Source organism: Coniophora puteana, assembly GCF_000271625.1.
Source record: "Coniophora puteana RWD-64-598 SS2 unplaced genomic scaffold CONPUscaffold_2, whole genome shotgun sequence".
NCBI classification, from domain to species: Eukaryota; Fungi; Basidiomycota; class Agaricomycetes; order Boletales; family Coniophoraceae; genus Coniophora; species Coniophora puteana.
In genome coordinates, this window is record NW_006913054.1 from 60,742 (window position 1) to 86,340 (window position 25,599).

The window sequence follows — 25,599 nt, forward strand, 5'->3', positions numbered from 1 at the left end:
ACTAAGCCGCCTTGAGGTACTAGGCTCCGCCGCGCCCCGCGGGGCTCATAACCTGACAAAGGACGAACGCGAGTATAGCTGGGAAGTCTATAAAAGCGCAGACTCACCGGGCAGTTATGTTGAAGGTTGAGTTAGTAGCGTGTTAGGCTGGTAGCTGACGATGGTAGTCGTTCGAGGTAGAGAGAAGACTTAGATGATATTCATGGTAGCGACTGTATATATATGACAGGAGCGTGTGAAGTCACTACCGTATTCGTAACTACTGTGCAGTCCAAGTCCCACGGTAATGTGAGACGGCTACGTAAGCAGAACGTGGCCCTATGCGATGAACGCGGAGCCACACGAGAGCGTGAGCGCTTAAGGTACCGCTGGGATACTAAGCGCCTAAATAGACGTATGAAGGCGATGTTTACTTGTAGACCTCTAGGAGGAACATCGCCGTGTAGGAGGCTTCTGGATGAACCAATAAAGCCGTAAAGGGTCGAATACTAGACGTAAATCTGACACTCACTCCGTATATGCGCATCTTCTCGGCGCCTCAGGCTGACACAACGAATCATCATCCTTTTGAATCTCCCCGAGTAGTCAAGCAAACATGATGGCTGGGACAATGGACGGGGCGGCGCTGCAGCTGCTATGGGCACAGATTAACGGATAGACTAGTAAGTGGATTCGCACTCAGGCGCTTGACATCTGAGTCAAGTTCTTCGGTCAGTTCATTTATGTTTCCTGTGCAGGTGTAAGTCCACGTGGTGCATCTGAGCTTCCCTGCATTAGGATGGGGAAGATATCAAGCCCCCGCATTGATTCCTGAAGTAGTCCTTAGTAAGGTAAGGTTCATGCTCCTTGAACGACAAATTTTGACCTCCAAAGGTTCAGTCTAGCTACCAGGAGGGCACAAGAATGCCTTTCTCACCTTACATGCTGCGGCGAAGCCTAGGTTGGAGTTAAAGTTCAAGGTACCTTACTGCTAAAATTGTCAATGAACAAATCACGAGGCTCGTGTAATTCCACGACACAGGAAAATATGCATCCAAACTCACTTCCCTCGCGGCTTTATGGAGCCTTCGGAGAAGTCAGGGGGGTGTTCTTCCTGATGAAAACCTGCGCAGATCTGGTTCGCCGTCCCCCTAAGTGCTGACACGAGACTGTTCCTCTCCAGCTTCCCATACCACCGTGCCCAGGCCGCAGCACGGTAGAACCCCGGAAGTACGCGTGTGACCGCCACTGCCCTGCTACTCCACTGAGCCCCGTGTACTAATATAAGTGTTGTTTCTCCATAACTCCGTCTTTGACACCCTTTATCTCTTCGCATCCGCGGTCAAGTCTGACCTAGCTATGCCTCCTCGTGCCAGTGCTTCTTCTCGTGGAAGAGGTCGCGGTGCGCCCAGGGGAGGGCCTTCTCCACGTGCGGGTACACCCACTCGAGGACGAGGCCCAGCAGCCCAGGGCGCCGCAGGGCTCCCTGCCGACCACGTTACAGCTGTTGGGGTCAAGAGGCCTGGTTTTGGTACCTCCGGACAACACGTCGTAGTCTCAGCAAATTTCTATGAAGTTTCCATCCCTGAGGAGCAGATCCATCATTACAATGGTGCGCCGTCCAATATTGTCATTTCCTCCCGTGCCATGATCATCATCCGGTTTAAATCTTATAGTTGGTGAGTATGAGCCTCGTTACCGCTCCGTTTTACATCAGGAATCATAATGCTGATAGCCTGCTAGCTTTCCTACCATCCGAGGATATCGTACCTGAACGCGTGAAGAGATACCTAATTGACCACCTCCAGGCGGTCATTGCACCCCACATCTTCGTTAAGAAGTCCAGCTACGATGGGAACCAGAATTTATTCTCTCCTCAAAGACTGGCTTTTGTGCCTGGGGACAGCGCTGAAGTACGCAAAATAAAACTTATCTACCGAGTAAGCGGGTGACGATTGACCTTGTACAGTTTACTATCACCTTCGACGGAGGCACGGGACCGAATTCTAACCCCGGAGCCAATATCTCGCAGCAAAGACAGCGTCCTTATAAGATTCGCTTGAAGAAAGTTCAAACAATCAACTATGAGTACGTATCCTCTTGCTAATTACTCCGAGCCGAGAGGCCACATTTGAACTCCTTATCTCCTCTAGCATAGTACACCGATTCGTGGCTGGCCAACAGAGCCCAGATAGTCGCGCTCAGACGGCATTGACGGTACGTATCCATCGTCTTTCCCTGCTCTCTTCTCATCGTTGCTTGAGGCTATGAATGTGGTGATCCGAATGGAGCCTAAGGGGCGGTTGACTTACAACAGACGCTCGCTCTTCGCCCCGAACGAAACGAGGTACATCGGAGGCGGCATTATCCTCTGGCGTGGAATTTTCCAGTCTATCCGTCCCGCAATCGAAAAGATATTCGTAAACATCGACATTTCTACGGGTACCATGGTCAAACCAGGCCCACTGTTGAGCCTTTGCCTCGAATTTCTCGATGATGGCCGCGATCAGCTGCTACACCCACAACATCTCAGTACGGGTTTGTCAGAACGAGACAGACGCAGGCTGGAGAAATTCGTTTTTGGTATCGGCGTGCACTTTACTCACAGCCCACGAGGCAATCCTCGCGCAATCAGAGGCTTGACTACCGCTGGGGCATCCGATACCCTGTTTACCTTGCGCAACGGCGAGGAACTGACGGTGACATCGTATTTTAGGGACCACCATAATCTAATACTCCAGTATCCTGACGTGTTCTGTGTCAAGGCGTGTCTTTCGCACCTTCTTTCGGAGACTCTCATTCTAAAATAAATCATCACAGATCGGTCAAGGTGCGATGGTACCTATGGAGTTGTGCACTGTCCCGCCCGGGCAGCTTCTCAAGCAGTACATGCCTTCCAACAAAATCGACCAGATCCGTAAATTCTCGACTCTAGATCCGGCTGAACGCCTGAGGAGCATTAAGGACGGCATATCCGTGCGTTGATCCATCTATTTTCATGATGTTCTGGTACTTTTGTTGACCGACTCGCTCAGATTCTTGCCCATGGCCAATCAGAATATGTGCGCCATGCTGGTATGACCGTCAACAGCGAGGCGGGTCCAACCCAGGTGAATGCACGAGTTTTGCCTACTCCGACAATGATGTACGCCAGTAGCGGAAAAATACCGAGAGTGGTGAGTTTCTGGTGGCATTTTTGATCCGTATATATATATATCCAATGAGTAACATGAAACGTTAAGATCCCTCAAAATGGAACCTGGGATATGTTTGTGCAATGCCCATCAGTTTTTAAATGCCTTGTTTACGGAATTGCTCAGGCGGGACAAGACGGTGATTCAACCTGCAACCATTAACTCATGGTTTGTAGCCATATTCGATACGCAGAGACGTTTTACCTGGGTGAATGCGAACGAGATGGTAAAAAACCTTGTGAAAGGCTGTCAGGATATAGGTTCGTGTACTGCAAGGCATTTCAATGATTTTTTGTCACCGCATTTTTTATATCGGCAGGTATTGTCGTTAAGGATATCAGTCCTAGCATGAAGTGGCTCAACGGTCAGGGTAATATCCACAATGTAAGTGATCACGGAATGGACGGCGTACATGGCCTGGAGTCACATGATTGTGTAGCAACTTAACGCATTGTACCGTGCGTCAACGGCTGCAAAGAAAAAGGAGCCAACTTTCGCCGTTGTGGTCCTCCCAGAATATGGAAACGACATATATGTGAAGGTCAAGAAGTATGTGTACCTCATATCTGATACCTTCCTTCATACTTATGTTACGCTGTGCAAACTGAAAGTTTCGGCGACGTCGAGGTAAGTTCTATGTTATATTCCATAGTTGCGGCACCCACTAACGGCGATATCGATAGCAAGGAGTTGCTACCCAATGTATGAAGAGTTATAAATGTGTTAGAGCCAGCGCCTGGTATTATGCACAAGTGTGCCTCAAGTAAGGAACAGACACTTGGGACGTTGATTCTGTTGCTCCATCCTACGACTTACGCAACTATCACAGAATTAATGTCAAACTCGGTGGCATCAATACCATCCTTGACACTCAGCTCAGTACGGACTTGCTTTCCGACCCAGGAAATCCGACGGTAGTGATAAGTGAGCAACGCTAAATGCTTTTGAGAAATCTTTAAGCACTAAAATCATCGATTTAGGTGCCAAAGTAATGCACCCTGGCCCCGGCTCAGACCATCCCTCATTCACAGCTATGGCTGGGAGCCTTGATCCTGATGCCGCGACGTACACTGCCACGAGCCGTATACAGTCCAGTCGTATGGAGACCATTGAGCCTAATGATTTCCAGGCGATGGCTAAGGTAAAAACGTGCTTAGTTTCCTGGAGGTTTTTCACCTGCACCTTTTAATAGTATATCCTAACCATGTACCGGGAATACAATGAGATGAAAGCGGGGATGCCAAAGTCATACTCGCCTTCTCGCATCTACTTTTATCGAGGTGCGCCTTCTATTCTATTCACAACTAGGCTTAATGATCTCATGTGAATATAGACGGTATATCTAAGGGGCAATTCCAACAAATTTTGGACCTTGGTAAGTCATGGAAAACTGATGTCCCCGAATAAATTGCTTATATCACACGATATCTACTCCAGAAATCCCTGCATTGAAAGGTGCGATCTACCATACTGATATCGAAGACATTACCAAGCCATTGACATGCTGCAGCCGCATGCCAGGCACTTGGAATGCGTCCAAAAATCACCATGATCATTGTGGCGAAGGGCCATCATACCAGGTTGTTTCCCAACAAATCCAGTGAAGCTGACAAAAGTGGGAACTGTCTCCCCGGGACCGTCGTTGACCGTACCATCGTTAGTCCAGTGGAATGGGATTGGTACTTGCAAAGCCACGCAGGTATTACGAACTCTGGAACCAGCAGGCCAGCACACTACAACGTCATCTACGATGAGAACAACTCGACGTGAGTGTTGGCTTTGCTGACCGAAGTGATCTCGTCTGATGTTTTCCACCAAGCCCGGATGGTTTACAGGCATTATCATACGCCCTGTGCCATGTGTACGCACCCGCAACAAGATCTGTATCTGTTCCTGCCCCGGTGTACTGTATGTTCTCATTATGCTTGTCAGGTTGATAAGGCCAACTCACACCCAATAGATGCGCGTAATATTTGCAGTCGAGCCAAGAGCCATTTCAACCCCGATACTATGGTTGACCTTTTAGACACTCCCTCGAGCGACAGTACTGCAATTCTCCAGAGATACGTGCAAGAATACAAACCAATCCATTCTAAACTAGAGCGGGTAATGTATTGGTCTTGATCTCTTGATTGCTTTGCCTGAGTACAAGACACGGGCTTCTTTCTTGTCGTTTGTATAACAAAATAAATGTACAGATATTGTGTATGATTGGGAAATCTAAGGCACGGACCGGGAATTATCTTTCCTCGCTGACTCCGGTTCAAATGGGCATGCAACATGGTGCGCGGTTCCGTCCGCATTAATACATCACGGACACATCGAGCGCAGAAAGGATCCAAGTTGGGCACCCTTTCATTCGGTAAAATACGTGTTTTATACCCTTTTACCTTGACATCCACTCACGCCTTGACATACAGAGAAACAATGTTGATAATAATGAGTGGCGGCCCCTTCGATGGACTCTAGTACGGTGGGACCAAAAGCCTCACACGGTCTATGTGTACTTGACCCTATGCGCATGATTCGGGACACCTTTTCCCAACACTTCTAGATTGCACGCGCCACCTCCGTGTGCCAGTAACCAGTCCAATACCACGCTATCAGTCGACAAACAGATCAACTTCATTCAGCCCGAGGTAGTTTTGAAAGACTTTGATTCCCTTTGAGGGTCGGCTTTCGCCGTGGCACCAATCGTTTTTGTCGCTTCCTCCCAGCCTGAGGTGACGAAGCTTTGGTCAAGAAAGCGGAGGAACCCGAATATCGTTACCATATCGAGAGAGTTGCAAACCTGTGGAAATCGACATATTTTGAGGTTGGCGAATGTTTTTAGCATGCTGAGCCATGTCATGTACAACAGTGGGGCGGATGGGATCAAGTCAGTGATCGACCTCAGGCCACTGAGGGTTACAGCCAACAGGAGAAGTCTCGAGAACGAAGTCGCTTGAAACGCTTCGCGTCACCACTTAAGGCTCAGAAGGTCAGAGAATAGTGGACAAGGGGTAAGATAGGTGACTCGTACCCTTTGTCAGAAAGCTGCATAGACGCTCCCTTGATTCAAATAGTCCTCGAACGCGAATACTGAAACACGGTCTCCAAGATAAGTACTCGACTAAGTGGTTGGACGATCGATCCATAACATCCGAAACGACTCGTAATCATGATTAACAAGGGGTAACGTACATAAACACCTCCATCAATAGACCAATTAATCGTCTGGAGGAAGCGTTCCAACTTAGATAAAGTTGCATGTATGGGTGACCTTGAAGTACTTATAAGACGTCCAATACGGGCTCTCGGAACAGTTCTCAGACCCGTGCCAACTGTGCAAGACCTCTAGTCAAAGTATACCAAAACTTTTGCGACCTAACTTGAAGATGCCAGCAGAATTCATAAAGGGTTTCTACAGCATGAAGCCATGAATGCATTGTCGGTGGCTCCCACGCCAAACCGCATTGGTCGTACGACAGCGGTCGGGCGAGTGCGCGTGCACTGCACCAGGCCGGCATGCCCATCTCCGCTGGAACCGACTCCGTCGAGCGCTCTGAATGGGCCTCGAACCCGGACGCCTTCCGCGTTCCACATGGAGCCTCTTTGCATGACGAGCTTGCACTTCTCGTTGACGCTGGACGGTCGCTACTTGAAGCGCTGCGCTCAGCCACTATCGTTGCGGCCGAGTGCTTCGCGCTGCATGATCATGGTGCAGTAAGTCCAGGGTTACGAGCAGACCTGGTTATTGTGAGGGGTAATCCGATCGAGAACATAGCTGTGGCGAAGAACAGCGAAGCGGTGTGGTGCAACGGAGTACGAGTGAGGCTCAGTGACTAGGATGACATACTAGAATCTCATTTAGGTAGTTAATTGGCCGTAAAAATCTGTCATCACATTCGTAGGGGAGCTTGTAGTTTTTGAAGAGAATGGCTTGAATTTATATCGAAAATGCGCATATTGAGAACAGAGAACAGACTCCGACGCCAGCATCCGGGATAGCACAGCCACTGAGATGGAAGACGGAGTTTGAAAGTGTGAGACGAACAGGACACGCATCTCGTCGCTCGTCTTTCTCAATCCTCAACCCATCCCTTCTCTTCCATCCCCTCGCGTTTTCTTTTGCCTTTCTTTCCTCAACCTTTCATCTTTCATCTTTCTTTCATCCATAACACGACGTAAAGGAAGTCAGGATGGCGCTTAGCTTCATAGGGTGCGGCACGCGGCGGTGTGGTGTTGCTTGCAGGACGTCGTGAGCTGACGCGGGGGTGTCGGGGGGCGTTGTGTTGTGTAGGAAGCCGATCTCGCTCATCTCGCACTCGGACGTGCGGTACAGGGGCATATTGGCGGGCATTGACCCCGCCGCGTCGACCATCCAACTTTCTAATGGTACGTCGTATTCCCTGTTACGCGTCGCTTGATTTGATGGCTGATTTGAGTTCGCTATATGTAGTGTTCTCGATGGGTACGGAGACGCGCAAGTAAGTCAATATGTTTGGCTTCCAGGGGACATGGGCAGGGGGATGTACGATGAAGCCAATACGGATGTAAATGAGCTACGGCTCGCATGTCCGAGAGCGCATAAACCTCGTGTGGATTTTTCCGTTGCCTTCCTTCTGACCTCATTCCCTGCCTTTGTCCCAAATTACTCATCTTTGGGTGGAACTCACCCTGGTTTTGAACCATTGATACTAACTGCCCACTCGCTTTGCAGGCCCCCTGCAGAATACATCCCACCCGTGCAGGAGCCGTACCAGTACATCATCTTCCGCGCTTCCGAGGTGAAGGATCTCGCAGTCGACGAGCCAGTCCCCCCGCCTCAGCCACACCGGAGCGTCCACGATGACCCTGCCGTTCTCGGAGTAAGTCCTATCTTCTCGTCATCCCATTCGTTTCCCTCCAGATGAAATATTACGGATGTAAATGAGCATAGCTCGAACGTCCGAGAGCGCATAAACCCCATGTGGATGTTTCCGTTGCCTTCCTTCTGATCTTCGCTTGATGACCCATCTTACGTCTCTGAACATCATCTGACCACCATTCACATCAGGCATCTGCACCAGCACCCGCTCCTTATGGTGCCTATCCACCTGGATTTCAACCTCCCGCCCCCGCCCAGCAGCCTCCGCAACCCCCTCCACCACAGCAATACGCTCAAGCCGCCGCTGCTGCCGCCGGGCGACCGGGACCAGGCCCCGGCCCTGCCCCTGATGCCCAACCTCGCCGCGGTGGACCCAACAACACCGGATCCATCCACACCGCTGCCGCCTCGCTCGAGACTGTCGAGCGCGCGCTGGGCGATCTGCGGGTGCAGAATGGTGGCGGCGGAGGTGCCCCTCGCGGCGGTGGCCGTGGTGGACGGCGTGGGCATGGCAGTGGAGGCGCGCACGAGAAGACGGAGATCCGCGTGCCAACGACGGACTTCGACTTCCAGGGCTCGAATGCGCGGTTCGACAAGGCTGCGCTCGGGCCGAAGAAGTCGCCCGTTGCTGATGAGGAAAGGGCCCCCGACGACAAGCCCGCCGAGGTCGTGGATAGCAACGACGCCGTAGGCAAGGCGGACGGCGCGAAGAAGGACGATGGCGCGTATAATCCTACGAGGAGCTTCTTTGATAGCTTGAGTTCGTCTACCCAGGGTCCGGATGGGCCCCCAGGCGGTGGCGGACGCGGAGGGCGCCGAGGTGGGGGACGCAACCGGCGTGAAGAGGAGAGGGAACGCAACGTTGCCACATTTGGTGAGCCGGGTGGTGTTGGGCTCATGGGCCCTGGCGCGTATGTTGGCGGGTGGGGTGGACATGGACGCCGTGGTGGACGCGGGCCCAGGCGAGGAGGTGCCGCTGTGGCTGGGCGGTAGGCGGTTTTATTTTTGAAACTATGTCTCGCAGGTGTCAGTCGCTACTTTGATGTGTTGGCTGTGCGTATGGGCGTGTCTCTGTTTTACCACTAGCTTTGAGGGCGTGTACCATGGTCATGTGTTCGATAATGGTATACAGTTGATCTGGTTATACTCCGCTGCGTGCAAGCTAGCGCATGAAGGCGAACTTGCCATTGCCATACGTGCCCATATTCAGGCTACAGCTTGAAACTGTTTGCAGCTTTAGAAACTACCATCCCGACGACAGTATCCCTCCCGCATGATGCATGATGTTGTAGGTGCGCCTCCTGCCAACCTTAGAACTTCACAAACAGGTGTCAATAAAGTCACCTGGCCCGTTGTTGATCTTGCCGACTTTTCGCGTCAAATTGTATGTTACTGTTGAGAAGGCAGTCACCTAACGGGTTTCAAGACCTAAGTTGCATAGAGTGAGCAGCCTTCTAGCTTTGTCCCTGCCAAGTCCTCCTTACCCCTGTCATCGCCCTGTAGCTCAGACAGCCCGGGCTGATCCCAAGCAGATGATGATAACCTTGGACTGCCACGGTGACCCAGTGGTGGCAGAAGGTCGGTTCCACTACTCTCGTATAGATGGAGAGCCTGACACGACCCCCGAGTCCCCAAATCGTTTTCCATCTCTTGTCAATGCGTTTCCGCCCATGTGCTGTCTTCCGCTCGAGCTGTACCGAGAAATTTTCGGTCATCTCACTTTCTCCGACGACCCCAATTTTTGGCATGACATTTTCCGCGTCACCCATGTGTGCCGACTCTGGCGCGATGTAGCCATTATGTCCTCCGCCCTTTGGTCAAGAATCAATTTGTACCCCACCCCGACTCCTATTGCCCGCCTTATGCTTGAAAGAAGCAAGGGTGCAACGCTGAACATTCGCCTAAACAAGGATTCGGACACGGAGGAGTACCTTGCGTTTGTCCAGGAGGTCCTTCAACAGCTGTCCCGTGTGGTGGAGCTAAGCCTGACTGCCTCAAGGAGGAGCTTCCCGGCCCTTGGCCATCTTCCCCTCTGCTCCCCCGCTCTCAGGAGGCTGAGGGTAGCAGTGCTACTCGAGGACTCCAATGACGAAGTCTCCCTTCCGCAGCATCTCTTGGGTGAAGTACCAAATTTGGGCAGTTTGAATCTAGAGGGATGCGCTCCATCGTGGGACTCGCCGTCTATCAAAGCCATGTCTAGCCTTACCTCGCTTCGTCTGTCCAGGCTGGGTACGTTGGCGCCTTCGCCCGACGAACTCTGGGGCGTCTTGCGAGGAACGCCTAGTCTGGAGGAGCTAAACCTCATTGATTCTCTCACACGCTTCGGCCCTGCCCCACCGTCATGGGATGCCCCCATAGTGGCGGTAGACTTGCCAAAACTCCTCCATTTCCGACTGAGACGAAGCGAATTCGCTCAATATGCCCATTTCCTGTCATCCATTCGTGTTTCTGCCAACGCTAACATTGACGTACACGTCCCGCTTCCTTCCGAATCCACACCTGCGAGCTTGACCTTGCTTCCTCGGTCATTGTTTCTCTTTTACTCCGCAGAGCGAACGGAAACGTACACCCTCGACCTCTACCTGGAAAATCTTATTAGCTACACCGTATACAAAACGGGTTGCAAAAGATTAGATAAGGAAGAATACTGCATGAGCGAAGCCTATCACACCCGCATCGACGCTATATATACAAACCCCAAGCGCCTTTCCGACAGTCCGAACCTCGATCCTTTTAATGGCTTCTGCTACGGCGCTCCCCTCACTTCCATAGACATATTTCGACTCAAGTTGAAAGCCGTCTATCCTATCAGGGAGCTCCCATGGATCGAGTTGTTGGCCGCTCTGCCGAACGTACACCACTTCCAGGTTCGCCTTGACAATATCAATCTATCACGTCTACTCGACGCTCTCAGGGTCACACCAAATGTAACGGATCGAGATGTACCCGCACCTCGCCTGAAGCTCCTTCACCTCACTGTAGTTGCGGACAGTGAGCAGGGTGATGTCAGTGGTATCGCTGATATCATTGAGCACCGCGCACGCACGGGAGCGCGACTCAAAGGGTTAAATGTACACAACGCCAGACTTCCCAAAGCGGATCTGGTCAGGTTGAGGCAGATATTGAAGTGGGGCGTGCGAGTTACAGACTAGGGTTCAGTCCAAGAGTCAGTTGACGGGAAAACATACGGAATTATGGAGAAAACTCCCTGTCGTTTTATGTTGACTTGAAGACACTGTTTGATGATTAAACGCTGCTTAGAGATAGAATATTTTCGACGTGATCCAGAATATCTCTGTTTAAAAAAGTGAGCGGGGATAATATTTCGTGACAGCATAAAGGGAAAGGCAGAATACAAAGTTGATCTAATGAGATAAAATGAGCTTGAAGTACTTTTGAACCCCCGACAATCCTGCCACCATAGCACCGACTACACCATCTGGTCGCACGATGACTACCCGAGGACTGTCCTGGGCGTAGTAATGAGCGTGTGCGTACCCATCCTTGTCTACAAACACTCTAGCACCACCAAGCACTGTGCCCGCCAGCCTCGCACCTGTGGGTAAAACCACCAGGATACGGACGACGCCGAGCTCAGAGTAAGCTGCAAGCGAGCTGACGATCTCTTCTGCCGCTTGTACATCCGAAGTGAAGATCATCGCCGTGTGGTGGGTCGGCTTGAACAGCTCGAAGAGCTTGAAGGCGCGCTCTCCGTCGAACAAGCCCGGCGCGTCCGGCGCTCTGTCACCAGCTACGAGCTGATCGCTGATCTCAAACCCGTATGCAGGTATGGGCGCTACGCCGGAGGAGAACTCGTCGAGAACAATTGGGCTTGTGCGATAGTTGACGCCAAGCATGTACAAGATCCTAGTTCGACGCCAGGCGCTGTCGACGGAGACCTGTTTGGGTCCCCACGTCTTGTCCATAAGATTTGTAGTCAGGTTGAGCATCTGCGCGATGACGGGGCGACGCTCGGCGGTGTATGTCTCCAGCAGAGAGAGCGGAGATAGGCCCTTGGCGACAAGAGCGATCTTCCAAGCGAGTTGAAACTAGAAAAACAAGTCAGTTACTCCAACGAAGGCACAGTGGAACATGGCTTACGCCATCCTGAATGCCAGAATTGAGGCCTTGTCCGCCAGTGGGGCTATGTATGCTAGAAAGCAGGTTAGACTTGATAGCAGTTAAATAATGGAGACATTAGAGCTCACTGAGCAGCATCTGGATTTGTCAATCTTAGATCATTGGTGCGAAAGATGAATTACCAAGGTACGTACCACCGGCAACAAAGGCCCGCCCATGTCCGAACTTGTCTGCCATTCTGATGTTTGGCCTTGACCGCGGTCACTTCAGGTGTTTAAAGCACAATCAAGCATACGCTCACCTGAAATACGAGATCCACCCTAGCTCTATGAACTCGACTGGACAGCCAATGACGTCCCTGATGAGCGAGAAGAGCGCCTCCTTGTTGGTCACGAGTTTGTCAGCATCAATCTTGTCGCCAGACATGATGAGCTGCCAGCCGTCGTCATCGCCGTGCCAGCTGACAGGCATCATCACGACACTAAAGACTCGGTTAAGCAAAGTCTGTGAGAGATGGTGGTCATCGTACGAGCTGTTGCTACCGTCACCAAAATGATGCGTTCGCTAACCCCTAGTGAGCTTGGGATATACGTAAGCATAGCATCGTTCACGTACCTCACGAGTCAGTGCTGAGCACTTGAAGCGAGCATCACAAGTAACGACTGTTGTCATCTCTCGAGTCTCTCCGAGGAAAGTGAGATTCAGCAGCTTCCGTGTAGCACCTGCACGTGAGAGATATTAGGTTCTTCAATGCCAGTGCCATTTAAGAAGTACTTGCCCCGAGCACCGTCAGCTCCGATAAGGAACTGAGCCTCAATCGTCTCTGATACGTCCCTCTCACCGTTCCATGCCGAAATCTCTGCGACAACTCCCTTCTCGTTTTGTGTAAAACCTCGCAGCTCTTTGCCGTACTCTACAATGCAACCAAGCTCCGCTAGATGAGACATAAATATCCCCTCAGCAATGTTCTGACCCAAAACCAAAGGCCTGTTCTAGGAGCACCGTCAGATAGTAATTTAGATGCGAGACAGGTTTATTTACGAATGGGATTGACGGCGTGGGATCAGCAGCATCTGGAACAAAGTCGAACTCTTTGAGCACCTCAACACTGCCGAATGTGTGGGACTGGAACAGCTGGATTTCTTCCGCTCGATCTAAGGCTTCGGTGATGCCAAGAAAGTTATATACTTCGAGGGTGCGAGGCTGACGGGACTCCTCAGTACCAATAAGTATGGCCAGAAAGAACGCGCTCACATAGGTCCCTGTCCCCCGTTGCCCACGACGCGTGGTGCGTTCTTTCTCAATGATGCGCACGGAGATGCCGTTCTTCAACAATGTCAAAGCAGCGATAAGGCCGGTAGGCCCAGCACCAGCCTGCAATAAGCTCATTAGCATGAGCAATAGACGAGCGGAGAATCAACGCATTGGGTACGCACAATCAGTATAGTGGTCGAGGTATTCATGTTCAGAGCTAAGCTGACGGCGAGTGAATGTTGCCACGACATAACCCACGGTTGACCCTTTTATATATGCAAGACCCCTGCTCTCAGGCTTGAAATACCTTGTAGCCGGTTCACCGCGAAAGCAACTTTAGCGAGCCCTCGCGCCTTCGTGTCCAGCTGACTACATGCAGGAATAGCTGATGGGAACTTTTCTTGATCTACCAAACATTGCCCTGTTAGATCTGATCTCACGCGCAGACCTTCTTACATGATTTATAAGACGTTCTGAGTTAATTCTTTGACCACCATATAGCCACTGCGTCCAGTTCTGCATGAGCAAATGGCACTCACCCAAATGATATCTACTCCCACTGGGAGTCACTTTTGTTTCTCTGAGTGACCGCTTCCCTCGCCCACCTCGGTCAAGGCATGTTACTAATTTCCGATCCTGCTGGGATACATACATGCAACATTCATTGACAGGGACGTCTATACTGCGGGTCTTGTGGAGAGTGAGGTCAAGCATCGCCGTGTGAATCACGGGCCGATGGAGATCATTGAATTATCAGATAAGCGTGTTTACTGGATAGACGCCTGAAGCTGATAGTTTGCCGTTCTGGACCGCTCTTTCGGGTCTCAGAGATGTCAGGGCTGATACGGGTCGTCGGATTATCAGATAAGCGGAGGCAGCGGAGGCCACCGCTAATCTCCAATCGATATATGGGGCCGTAGTTCGATGAATGCAACCAAAATGCAACCGATTTTTAGTACACGGTGAGTCAAGCCGACGGCCGTTACAGAGAGCGCCTGATGTCAGCATTTGAATCGAAGAGAAGTTTGAAACGCCATGCCGGAGGAGCACGCTCGTGTTGTGCCGAGTCGCTTCTGAGTCGCTACTATGACCCTCACGGCTTAAACGCCGAACGAAGCCACCATTTGTCTTGGTTGATGACAGAGTTGGCGTAGCTGAGTAACGGCTCCGTGTCAAATCGCATACTGCACAACCGTGGAAGACATTGGACATCCTCTGACTCGAAGCTACTCGTGGCTCGTGAGGTTCAACTGTGCGAATACAATATTTACATCCCATCATGCATCGGCGGGTATCGGGATAACTATTTGACTGTGTTCGAGAAATACCAAAGCAAGATAGCCCCTGTCAGGCTCACAGAAATAGTACTACGAGCACCATCAAGCAGCTCGAAAAATGGAGGCGATAAACAATATTTATTCGAGTATAGGATCTGGCTTGCGCATGGTTGCGTTTGAACGAGTGGTGATTACAAGTAAGCGACGATATCATTTAGTGTCCCCGAATCAAGTCAAAGTACTTCTGAACGCCTGAGGACCCCGCTACGATAGCACCGACTACACCGTCTGGCCTCACGACGACGACTCGAGGCTCTTCTTTGATGATATAATGAGTATGCGCGTAGTTATCTTTATCAATGACGATCCTTGCGGAGGTCGTAGAAGGGCTTGAGTTTGCGGAAGCAGGTAGAACCACCACGGGACGAGCAATGGTGGAGTATGGTTCAAACGACCTCAACAGGTCGGCCGCTGCTTCAACGTTAGGCACAAATACTAACGCGGTATGGTGAGTGGGCTTGAAAATATCGAACAACCTGACCGTTGCAGTTTCTTCGACGAGACCTGGCGCATCAGGAGCTCTATCTCCAGCGACCAACTCATCGCTCTTGTCGAGCATATAGGCCGCCACTGGTGGAACGCCGGCAGAGAACTCGTCGACAACGATAGGGCTCGTTCGGTAGTTCACGCCGAGCATAAACAAGAGCCTACCGCGCTCCATGGCACTCTCAACAGTCCCGCGAGTCGGACCAAAGGTCTTGTCGAGCAGAGATGTGGTAATGTTCAGCATTTGAGCGATGACCGGAAGACGCTCGGCCGTGTACGTGTCGAGGAACGAGAGAGGAGAGATGCCCTTTGCTACCAGCGCGATCTTCCACGCAAGGTTGAACTAGCAGAGGGTTCCGTGGCAGTATCTCAGTGACAATGTCTGGTCAAGTCATAGAATCGACATACTGCATCTTGAACGCCAGAGTTGAGACCTTGGCCACCAGTAGGACTATGGACACTTCATAGACCGTTAGTATGTAAGTCCTTAGAAATAACGACTTGCTCACTGAGCGGCATCTGGTGAATCACCTTAGTTATGGTCCATGATTACGAACAGAGATGTTTACTCACCTCCAGCAACGAACGCCCTTCCCTGGCCAAACTTGTCCACCATGCGAATGTTGGGTCTTGTGAGGCAATGAGTACGTTGGCAAGAACAAAAACAACGACTTTAGGCATACCTAAACTCGGAAATCCAGACCAGTCCTAAGAACTCGACAGGGGCGTTGAGTGTTTCTCTGATAAGAGAATACAATACTTCCTTGTCGGAGATCAAGGCATCGATGTCAAACTTATCCCCTGATACGAGAATCTGCCAGCGGTCTCCCTCCTTTGCTGCGTCGATGGGTCGGAAAGCGATACTGTGGAACTGGTCAGTAAAGCACACTGGCTATAGTACGGTTTATGACGCACACACTGCCCGACTCGTCGTTAAATATTTGCCAGTACTATGCACACGTCAGTCCCAGATATAAGCTATGAGCTCAGTCAATATCTTACGTTTCTAGATAGACCAGGGCACTTGAAGCAAATATCGCCAGTCACGAGTCGAGTAGTGTCCCTGGTCTCACCAAGGAACGTCAAGCCGAGTTGCTTACGAACAATGCCTGTAGGGACACAGAAGTATCAGACGGGGTATATTCAATAGGAGACATCGGAAGGCGTACCACGGGCTCCATCGGCACCAATGAGAAACTGGGATTCGATAGTGCCAGTTTTCTCTCTGTCGCCATCCTTTGTCACGATTTGAGCTATAACGCCGTCTTCATCTTGCTCGAAAGAGTGGAGCTCTGTTCCGTACTCGACAGCGCATCCCAGCTCCTGTATGTGAGCGGTGAGAATCTGCTCGACTTTGTTCTGACCGATGAGCTTCGGGTTGTTCTGAGATCGTGAAAACCTGATAAGCATATTGAGCTCGCTCAAGCCTTTTGACGAAGACGTACGAAAGGGATGGATGGTGTCGGCTCATAACGCGGAGTCATTGGGACTTCCTTCAAGATGTCTAAACTACCAATGGTGTGCGTCTGGATAAGGGGAACCAGCATGCCCTCTCTGTCGATCTCTGGCACTCCGAGGAAGTGATAAACCTCCAACGAGCGCGGCTGCAAGAGTTATTATAAGCGAAGGATTGTGCGTGCACAACGGGTACCCACAAAATTGCCTGACCCGCGCTCCCCAAGATGCGGGGCACTTTCTTTCTCAATTATGCGTACTGAAATGCCATTTCGAAGAAGTGATAATGCAGCGACAAGGCCCACAGGTCCAGCGCCAGCCTTGTCGTGTATTAGTAGGCGCGAAACATAACTGGCGTGAATCAGCAGGAAACACGTACAACAAGCACTTGAGTTTGGTCTGCCATAGGTGTTCTGTAGGGGTTATGAGGTGATCAAGAATCAGAATGGAGCAGTTGTTGGAAGATCGTCTCCTGATTCACTGAGCTTTTATATGTTTCTACTCTCCGAGTGTCGTGACAAATCAAAAGTCCACGGACGACCATTCGGCTCCCTCGGCACAGCGTATACGTGTCTTGCTCATCGTCGAAGCAATTGCCGAAAATACGCGTGTTGTGTCGAAACAACTCTGGATTGGTTAGCTAGTCAATGCACTGTTTGAACTCAGGGATCGTTGTTGATGGTGTTACCAAGTTATCAGATAAGCGGGTGAGGTCATCACATCTCATGTCCCGAAAAGGTCCGCCGGAGCTTACAGGTCCGGATATGTCAGACTCGCTGACGAGCCAACTTTCTTAGTCGTTTTGTCGCAGCCGATGTGGGTATCTGAATGAAGACGTCAATTAATCAAGTACGGAATTATCGTTTTCAGGTTACCAGCACAGTGCACAGTAGTAGATCGCAAAGGAATTGAGTTCGAACCTGGTGACAGCGACTGCAAGCTTATTCACCGATTGTTTACCGCAACGCGATGACCGTCACTTGTTTCCCGTTGGTAAAGGCTCTACTCGGCCCTTGTGGATTGAGAGGTCGGCCTGGATGACTAAACTTCAGCGCGTGTCCCGGTGCAACTGAAGCAGAAAAAAAGGGTGGGAGAGGGAAAGAAGCCGAACGCGCTGCTGATATCGTCAATACTATGTTGATAAGTCGTTCACGTCAGGTTCTACATACTTACCGTACAATTTTTACAGATAACGGACCACGCGACAGGTACAGCCCACGCGAGAGAGAATATCCTCAAGCATGACGTTGCGGATATCTCCTAGTGGTTCAAGCCGACGCCAGGCCGTCCTTGCCCATCCGGTAGCGATGCGTGGGTCTCATCAGGCCTTGCGCAACTACTCTGCTCGTGTTGGGTTTGGCAAACAACTTAGTCTGCTCCAGAGCATGACTGTTGACCAACGAAGTCAGAAGATGCACTTTGACGGGGAATTTGACACATACTGCGGTTCCGGCATACCCCTCCTCAATCTCCGGGGATTGTTGGGACCTGTCTCTGCATTGCCTTCGAATAGCGTCCCATGTTCCTGGTTGAACCATGGCGCAATACGGATTACCACGATTGTCCATGTCCATGTCAAGACATCAACGGATCGCTCAGTAACGGCGATGCCGCATGTTTCAGTGTGAGGGAACGATGACTTGTAACATCAAGCTCAACCCCGAAGGGCCAGCGTCATATATCTTGCCAGAGAAAGCGAGACCGAGCTGTCTACCCTCCACAACTGTGGAGGAACACTACTGAGGGAGTTGTCGTCTAAAGACAATGTATGTGAGTACCACGAGTGCCGACAGAACCACGACTGGGCAAAGTTAGCCTTCCGCCTCTCGACAGGTTCGCCGAAATTACCGTTCCTTAAGCGCTTCGTATTTCGCAACAGGACGTGGATGAAAGCGACGAAGATCAAGAAGGTGATATCGGCAGCGATAACAATGACTCGGAGGCAAAGACGACCTTAGCCGATGAGGTGCCTTGACGAAGTAGATGATGTAGCTGACGGTAAGAGGTAGCCTGTGGAATATCCAGGTCAGTGCTTGATTTGAGACTGAAGCTGCGCGATCTGATAGGAAAGTCTCGGTTTACTACATGGGTCGGACTTGGCAGTCGCTCATTGCGACGAAGCCCAAATCAGACTCAGCTCAACTCCGCCTGATGCAACGGTGGCTGCCAAAATCGCGGCGCTTAAAAGAGTCCCCTCCATCACACAGAATGTCCGACACAGTGGGCAATCAAGCTTTCAGCGGAGGAACTGATAGATCCGTGGATGAGATTTTGTCTTTCCGTAAGTCGTGAAACCTACCCGAAAGTCTCTAAAATACCCTTCGTTACTTACGCCTCGATTCTCGGCGCGACAGTTTTTGGACATGCCCATCCTGATCCAAGGAGTTCAAATATGCCTAGCGCGAATGAAATCCCGCAAGCGGAAGTTGAGTATCAGCGTACACTCCTGGATGAACAGATCTCTCGAGTCGAGAACGTCAGAGCGGCGCTCTGTTCGCGACGCAATGTTCTATCCAAGAGCGCGATGTTGGTGGCCGAAGTCCTCGCGGATATCTTCTCGTATTGTGTAGTTTCAGGAACTGTGACACCGAGGGAATGGCTTCGCATAACCCATGTTTGCAGGCATTGGAGGAGTGTAGCGGTCGCGATCCCAACGTTATGGACGACCATCAGAGTCGGCGAAGGCTATCATGCGGACCTTGTCGAGCGGATGCTGATGAGGTCCCAGTCTATGCCTATCCAACTCCGTTTCCAATTTGGCGTCGTGGACGTAGACTTTCCACATGCCCTCCTGGGTAACGAGTTCTTCCAGCAAGCACATCGAGTTCGCGAAGTTGTCATTTCCGCACTACACTCCGGATCCACAGAGTCTTTCAATAGCAATCACGCCATGTTCACCAATCTAGAGTCGCTCAAAGTCTCATTCTCCCCCTACCATCCGCCGCAAATCAGTGACAAGCTGCTGTCCCCAAGCTTTCTTGGTGGTGTTTTCCCGGCTTTGCGTCGCTTGAAGTTACATCAATGCGCATTCCCATGGGCCTCGCCTATCATGAGCGGATTGACACATTTGGTTCTCTACAACATCGGCTCTAACGCACCTGAAGCCAAAGAACTCTGGGCGATGCTATCCAGAGTACCTAAACTAAGGGTGCTAACGCTCTCCAATATCATGGTTCAAAACGGGGGCGCGCCCGCTTCCTGGAATCAGCGTCCTAAAGTCTGGTTTCCAGCACTTGAACATCTCACCATCGACTCACTAGACTTCGCCCAATACGCGTGGTTCATAGCGCTTATTGATTTCCCTCCCACAACGCACCTAACGCTGCAAACCTTCCCGCCGTACTTCACACCGGATATGCCCCTCCTTCCGCCCAAGGTTTTTGCGCCACAGCCGTTTCCCCTCGAACTATATATTCGTGAAAATGAGGATACGTTCAGATTATCTATTCGCAAGTTCACGCTGGTCCATGGTCGCCAGCGCTGCTCAGCAGCGTACAATATCAGCGAAGGCACATATCCTTGTGGGAATCGTCTATCCTTTGCGCTCCGAAGTGGGCAAGGCGATGATGATGGATGGCCCTTCCAGGCTGCGCCGCTCGCTCAGCTCGACGTTCGCTTATTGATAATAGAAACCACCAGACGGAGTGAAACGATTCCGTGGCATGATCTATTCGTGACTTTGTCACAGGTGGTGGACCTCAAGCTTACTCTTCACTCCCATGCTTTACACGATGTACTTGGAGCTCTTATGCCAGCAGACGGAACTTTTCCCCTTCCCACCCTTGGCAGATTCTCTCTCAAGGTTTCCCAATCGACGGACGCGCCGTCCGAAGACGCTCTGCTGAAGCTGCTAGAGGAACGGGAGCAGGCAGGCGCAAGACGACTGGAAGTTCTGATCGGGCGAGGCTGGGTTGTGTCGAGGTCGTGTGTGGATGAGCTGATCACGCATGCACAATTGGTTGATTGGGATACAGTAGGTGATAATACGAATGCAAGCGCCCAAGACCCGGAAAACGCATAGTCAACTTAGAGACGCAACAATAGGGGTGCTCTCTAGTACTGATATTGCCTATGACTACAAGTATACTGAGTTTATGTAAACGTTCGCTATAAGAAACCAAAAGTCCTGTACACCCAACCGATCCCTTGAACAGATGTCCTTCATTCTGCCAATTGAGCTGGATGGCGATGTTGCAATAACAGTTTAAGTATACATCAAGGATACGGACCAGGTGATGAGGCGATATAAACTTTAGCTTACTCGCCAGGTTATGAGTTAACTCGAAGTAAAACATCTATGCTGATATGGAGGTGCAGCGGAACCTCACAAATGCTATCGCTATTGGCGACCTTGAATCCGACCAAAGTATCCCTCCGCTCCCAACGTGCCCCCGACAACGGCTCCCACAACACCGTCCGGCCGCACAACGATAACTCGAGGTCCATTCGTGACAAGGTAGTGCGTGTGAGCGTAGCTGTCTTTACAGATTGTTCAGGAAAGTACGCGACTATAACATTGCTGCATATCTAGTAACACTGTCCAAGTCCACGAAAGCAAGTACAAAGTCCACTGGTCTATCGGTCCATTCGAAGTACGGAATTATCAACGATGATTCCATGAAACACCGACATGACATCAGTTGTTGGGGTAAGGAAGGATGAAGAAAGTCTGATGAAGCGTTGTCAGCCTCGCAGATACCACAAACGCAGCAGCGGCCTCGAGCCCTCACCTCATTGTTCGTAGGCTGACTGTTGCTGCCAAGCTGGCACTCGATGAGCTGCACATCGAGCACCGGCCTGTACGGCTTGTTCGTCGAGGCGTACGGCAGGTCCGCGATCGTCATGCAGTACTTCTCGCCGACAGAGAGGTAGTCGTGCGTCGAGAAGTCCCAGCTCTGCGTCGTTGAGTTGTTGCACTTCTGCAGCTTGAGCTCGTTGCCGACGTTCAGCGCGCCGTTCTCGTCGCCCGCGTCGACACAAAGGGGGATGTCAACTTCGAAGGAGGTCGTGTTCTGTAGCTTGAGCTCCGTGAAGCCACCGCCGGAGGTGATGTTGAAGAGCTGCAGCTCAACAAAGCCGTCGTTGTTCCCGAAGTTGTATCCACTATGTCATCGAGAATGACGGGGAGATGTGATGAGCAAGGGAGATGGTCAAAGAAGAGGTTGATAGCTCACAGTTGGACCAACGTTCCGATTCCAGGGTAACCGGCCTGCACAGTCAGAGCGAGGTCACCACGGCCGTACGCTAATGCGTGATCAGTTAAGAGTTCACGCAACTAAGAACGGAAAAAATGTATGCTCACGTCTGATACGACGACCATTGCCAGGGGGAGGGTCCTGGTACTCCTGCCCACGGGGAATGGAGGGAAGAACACCCGTCTGTGTGGACGCAGGTGCAGACGAGGTAGCAGTGGTAGTTGCGTCCCGCTGTTCAAGAGGAGAAGCGAGAGCGAAGGGGAGGAGGAGGGCAGCGACAGAGAGGAACTTCATGATGTGTCGGAGGAAAGTGGAAGAGGGGTAATGGGCAGGCACAGATGTCCAAACGTCAGGCTTTTATCACTGCATCCCTGGACGATCCTGAAGCAGTCAATGGGCAACCGTCAGATCGACACAGCCAACTTGGCCAAGACGCGGGGTGAACTGACCGAAAGTTCATTTCGCCATCTCTGCGCTTTCTGGAGCTTAAAGCATGCGTATTGCGCGAGGTGCCAAGAGAGAATGAAGCAGAAGTGTCCAGCATTGGATTGTGTCCCATTCCGCTTGAAGTTTCAAGTTAACGTCGTCCTCTCAGTAGCTAGCAAGAAAAAGACAGGGATAAGTGAGGGTCGGTCTCTTGGTGTTGGAGGCGCGTGGTGGTGGTTGGAGCGCGGTTGATGCAGCACGTGGTCGCGCCGCGGGCATCACGGAGATCAGGCTCAGCGCTTCTTCAAGGTGCCAAGCAAGCGCCGCCTTCAAGGCAGTACTCGGTGGCACCTTCACCCCCCACATACACCGACGCGCCGTGACGGCGTTACGCTCTCCGCTTCGCAAGGTTTGCGAGAAGCAAGCACCAAATCTCTTCATGGGGTCGATTAGTTTCCACCGCCAGCACGCAAGTGCAAGTAAGTACTTGCTGTAAATCCATGCAAAGGTCGTCGTTAATGCCAATGAGATGTAAACCTCAGTTCTTCGATAGAGGAGCTGGGACAAGCTAGTAATTGCGCTGTGGAACAGCGACGAGCTCACAAACCTTTTTTTTTTTGGCAATAAGAGTACGTGTAGCCATCATACGTCTCTGGGTCGCTACAGTGTATACCATTTGTAACCTGTTTTTTATTAAGTAAGAGTGTTTCAATTCCGCAATGCCATTATTATGCTGAGTACATCATGACGAATATAGTTCACCCCTCCATATTCTAGAGCTAACTATTGGGCAAGAATTCTCCCGAAGTATTTCTGGATGCCCAACGACCCCGCCACAATCGCACCTACGACACCGTCAGGCCGAACGATGACCACCCGCGTTTCGCCTCTCTCGATCAGATAATTCGCGTGCGCGTGATTCTCCTTGTCGACCACCACTCTGGCATAGTCAAGAGTCGCCTCTGATTCTCCCGTAGCGGGCAAGACGACCACAACGCGAGCAATCTCCGATTCCGCGTACGGGCTCAGCAACTTGACTATTTCCTCGGCCTCCAGAATCTCCGGAGCGAACACCAGCGCGGTGTGGTGCGTATATCTGAACAAATCAAAGAGGCTGACAACCCCTCCTCGACCTTCACCGCCGACCTCGACGAGGCCAGGCGCGTCCGGCGCGCGGTCGCCCGCGACGAGCTGGCCGCTCACCTCCTCTCCGTACGCCGCGATGGGCGCGACGTCGACCGCGCGCTCGTCGCACACGATCGGGCTCGCGCGGCAGTTGACGCCGAGCATGTAGAGAATGCGGCCGCGGTGGAACGCATTCTCGACGGTGTCGTGCTTGGGCCCGAAAGTCTTGTCGAGCAGCGCGGTTGTGAGTCCGAGCAGCTCGGTGATGACGGGCAGGCGCTCGAGCGTGTAGGTCTCGAGCAGGGATTGCGGGGCGAGGTGTTTGGCAACCAGCGCGACTTTCCATGCGAGGTTGAACTGCATGCAGCGTGAGTCGTGGACACGGGAAGAGCAAAGATGGAGGTGATGAGACTTACAGCATCTTGGACGCCAGAGTTCAGACCTTGTCCGCCTGTGGGACTGTGTACGCTTTACGTGTACTATGTTACTGAGAGCGACAAAACGGGATGATAGTGAAACCTACTGTGCAGCATCTACAAGAACGCGATAGATAAGCTAACATCCAAATACGGGATAACTGTGTCTTCTTACCTCCTGCAACGAGGACCCGTCCTTGTCCGAACTTGTTCACAACCCTAATGTTCGGCCTGTGCATTGTGTAAGCAAGTTCCCAACAATTTCGAGCCACATACGCGTCTGCACTTGCCTAAAGTCGGAGATCCACACGACTTCGAAAGACTTCACAGTAGCGCCGATAGCTTCCTCGATGGATTTACACAAGGCATCTTCGTCAGCCAGCAGCTTCGAGACGTCGTACTTGTCTCCGGACATGATGAGATGCCACGCGTCGTCCTCACCAAAGTCTCTGGCGGGACGAAGAGAGACGCTGCAGACAACGTTATTGAGTGACACAATCCCAAGGAGCATTGAAAGGGGACATACACGCTACCGGCACCGTTGCCGAATAGATGCCAGTTCTAAGGGTCGTTCGTCAAAACTCTATCCATACTGTGTTACTAAGTTCGAGCAACTTACAGTTCTGGGCAGGGCATCGCACTTGAAGCGGATGTCACCAGTGATGATGCGTGTGGTCTCGCGCGTCTCACCGAGGAACTTGAGGCCAAGTTGCTTTCGGACTATGCCTGTGCCAAGAGTGCGTAAGCTACACAGTAACATTATGCGCTAGGCACACACTTACCCCTTGCACCGTCGGCACCGATAATATACTGCGCGTTGATTGTTTCAGTATGGATGCCGTCCTCGGTCTTGACGGAGATCTGCGCAACAACGCCGTCGTCGTGTTGCTCAAAGGACACGAGTTCCTTGCCGTACTCTAGAAGAGTACCTCGCTTCTCTAGGTGAGAACGAAGATGCCTCTCGACGCTACTTTGACCCAGCACGAGCACGTTGTTCTTTTTAATGCAAGAGAAAGAGAAAAGGGTATCAGCGGAGCGACTGGACTCGAAGCTGAGCAGGAGACGCACAAAAGGAATGGCTGGAGTCGGGTCCGCGTAGGGCGTCATCGGGAACTCTTTCAGCGCTGCAGGACTCCCCATCGTATGTGACATAAAGTCCGGCATCGCAGTCGCCTGCTCCAGGATCTCTGGGACCCCGAGGAAGTGATACAGTTCCAGCGAGCGCGGCTGTCGAATGCCTAGTCAGCTTCGTTCTGAACTGAACGAGTTGGTTTCCGGTCACCTGAATGCCGGGACCACGTTGTCCCTGGCGGGGTGCTCTGTCTTTCTCGATAATGCGCACGGAGATGCCGTTCTTCAGAAGTCCCAACGCAGCGACAAGACCCGTGGGGCCGGCGCCGACCTGGAGAGCGTGCGTTAGCGTTATGTTGGGTGGCAGGAGGAGCGCAGGTGCTAGGTAAACGTTTACGTACGATGAGGACTTGAGTGGAGCTTGATTCGACAGTCATGATTAGCTAGGAGGGTTGAGGGTAAGAAATGAAGTGAGCTAGTCCTCGTTGTTCTGGAGTTGATTGTAGAGAACATCGTCAACGGTCGTGCATTTTTATACCAAGCCTTCAAGAGGATCGTCTCATCTGAAACCCGCTTGCTTCGTACTTCTCGTCAGAAAATATTGCCCAGTGGTTGTTCAAATGTAAACGAGCGGCTGTTCGCATCGAGCTAGCACGTTACCCACAATCTATGCAGAGGGATGGATGCTCGCATCGTGCGGCGCCTTACTCACAAAGGGACACCCGATATATT

At 51.5% G+C, this 25,599-nt stretch overlaps 9 protein-coding genes across 9 annotated transcripts; 5 read left to right on the forward strand and 4 right to left on the reverse strand.

The window, feature by feature from the left end:
• Positions 1–1,338: 1,338 nt before the first annotated feature.
• On the forward strand, positions 1,339–5,409 carry CONPUDRAFT_116763 (argonaute-like protein; the record flags this gene model as incomplete). The annotated part of the gene is made up of 21 exons (XM_007766179.1): positions 1,339–1,591; positions 1,723–1,892; positions 1,949–2,067; positions 2,133–2,196; positions 2,244–2,744; positions 2,800–2,955; positions 3,015–3,155; positions 3,222–3,247; positions 3,300–3,433; positions 3,493–3,557; positions 3,613–3,722; positions 3,785–3,800; positions 3,857–3,936; positions 4,003–4,097; positions 4,154–4,314; positions 4,366–4,453; positions 4,507–4,548; positions 4,611–4,628; positions 4,684–4,939; positions 4,993–5,081; positions 5,134–5,409. The coding sequence occupies 21 exons, from the start codon at positions 1,339–1,341 to the stop codon at positions 5,295–5,297; spliced, it is 2,748 nt and encodes a 915-aa protein (XP_007764369.1). The 3' UTR covers positions 5,298–5,409.
• A 1,830-nt stretch (positions 5,410–7,239) lies between these two features.
• On the forward strand, positions 7,240–9,172 carry CONPUDRAFT_134604 (uncharacterized protein). Its single transcript, XM_007766180.1, has 5 exons — positions 7,240–7,374; positions 7,456–7,550; positions 7,615–7,642; positions 7,876–8,023; positions 8,212–9,172. The coding sequence occupies exons 1-5, from the start codon at positions 7,355–7,357 to the stop codon at positions 9,013–9,015; spliced, it is 1,095 nt and encodes a 364-aa protein (XP_007764370.1). The 5' UTR covers positions 7,240–7,354; the 3' UTR covers positions 9,016–9,172.
• Positions 9,173–9,821: 649 nt separating this feature from the next.
• On the forward strand, positions 9,822–11,174 carry CONPUDRAFT_162009 (uncharacterized protein; the record flags this gene model as incomplete). The annotated part of the gene is made up of 1 exon (XM_007766181.1): positions 9,822–11,174. One exon carries the CDS (start codon positions 9,822–9,824, stop codon positions 11,172–11,174), a length of 1,353 nt encoding a protein of 450 aa, XP_007764371.1.
• A 213-nt stretch (positions 11,175–11,387) lies between these two features.
• On the reverse strand, positions 11,388–13,565 carry CONPUDRAFT_149512 (uncharacterized protein; the record flags this gene model as incomplete). Its single annotated transcript, XM_007766182.1, has 9 exons — positions 11,388–12,071; positions 12,124–12,175; positions 12,231–12,240; positions 12,297–12,352; positions 12,404–12,666; positions 12,718–12,824; positions 12,890–13,094; positions 13,144–13,476; positions 13,539–13,565. 9 exons carry the CDS (start codon positions 13,563–13,565, stop codon positions 11,388–11,390), a joined length of 1,737 nt encoding a protein of 578 aa, XP_007764372.1.
• A 1,195-nt stretch (positions 13,566–14,760) lies between these two features.
• Positions 14,761–16,951, reverse strand: CONPUDRAFT_116765 (uncharacterized protein). The gene is made up of 10 exons (XM_007766183.1): positions 16,835–16,951; positions 16,625–16,783; positions 16,349–16,562; positions 16,182–16,288; positions 16,095–16,129; positions 15,863–16,042; positions 15,753–15,808; positions 15,689–15,698; positions 15,588–15,639; positions 14,761–15,522 (listed from the first exon to the last, which is right to left on the reverse strand). Exons 2-10 carry the CDS (start codon positions 16,724–16,726, stop codon positions 14,848–14,850), a joined length of 1,431 nt encoding a protein of 476 aa, XP_007764373.1. The 5' UTR covers positions 16,727–16,783; positions 16,835–16,951; the 3' UTR covers positions 14,761–14,847.
• A 603-nt stretch (positions 16,952–17,554) lies between these two features.
• CONPUDRAFT_79485 (uncharacterized protein) lies at positions 17,555–18,213 on the forward strand. Its single transcript, XM_007766036.1, has 3 exons — positions 17,555–17,667; positions 17,813–18,023; positions 18,077–18,213. Exons 2-3 carry the CDS (start codon positions 17,876–17,878, stop codon positions 18,145–18,147), a joined length of 219 nt encoding a protein of 72 aa, XP_007764226.1. The 5' UTR covers positions 17,555–17,667; positions 17,813–17,875; the 3' UTR covers positions 18,148–18,213.
• Positions 18,214–18,867: 654 nt separating this feature from the next.
• On the forward strand, positions 18,868–20,764 carry CONPUDRAFT_134605 (uncharacterized protein). Its single transcript, XM_007766184.1, has 2 exons — positions 18,868–18,915; positions 18,989–20,764. Exon 2 carries the CDS (start codon positions 19,027–19,029, stop codon positions 20,653–20,655), a length of 1,629 nt encoding a protein of 542 aa, XP_007764374.1. The 5' UTR covers positions 18,868–18,915; positions 18,989–19,026; the 3' UTR covers positions 20,656–20,764.
• A 287-nt stretch (positions 20,765–21,051) lies between these two features.
• Positions 21,052–22,124, reverse strand: CONPUDRAFT_134606 (carbohydrate-binding module family 13 protein; the record flags this gene model as incomplete). Its single annotated transcript, XM_007766185.1, has 4 exons — positions 21,052–21,303; positions 21,365–21,737; positions 21,809–21,878; positions 21,937–22,124. Coding segments are annotated over 4 exons (664 nt in total), but the record flags the coding sequence as incomplete, so codon positions are not given.
• Positions 22,125–23,038: 914 nt separating this feature from the next.
• On the reverse strand, positions 23,039–25,304 carry CONPUDRAFT_162014 (uncharacterized protein; the record flags this gene model as incomplete). Its single annotated transcript, XM_007766186.1, has 11 exons — positions 23,039–23,737; positions 23,797–23,848; positions 23,904–23,913; positions 23,972–24,027; positions 24,069–24,266; positions 24,323–24,357; positions 24,416–24,522; positions 24,579–24,792; positions 24,865–25,023; positions 25,079–25,198; positions 25,269–25,304. 11 exons carry the CDS (start codon positions 25,302–25,304, stop codon positions 23,039–23,041), a joined length of 1,686 nt encoding a protein of 561 aa, XP_007764376.1.
• Between the last annotated feature and the right edge of the window lie 295 nt (positions 25,305–25,599).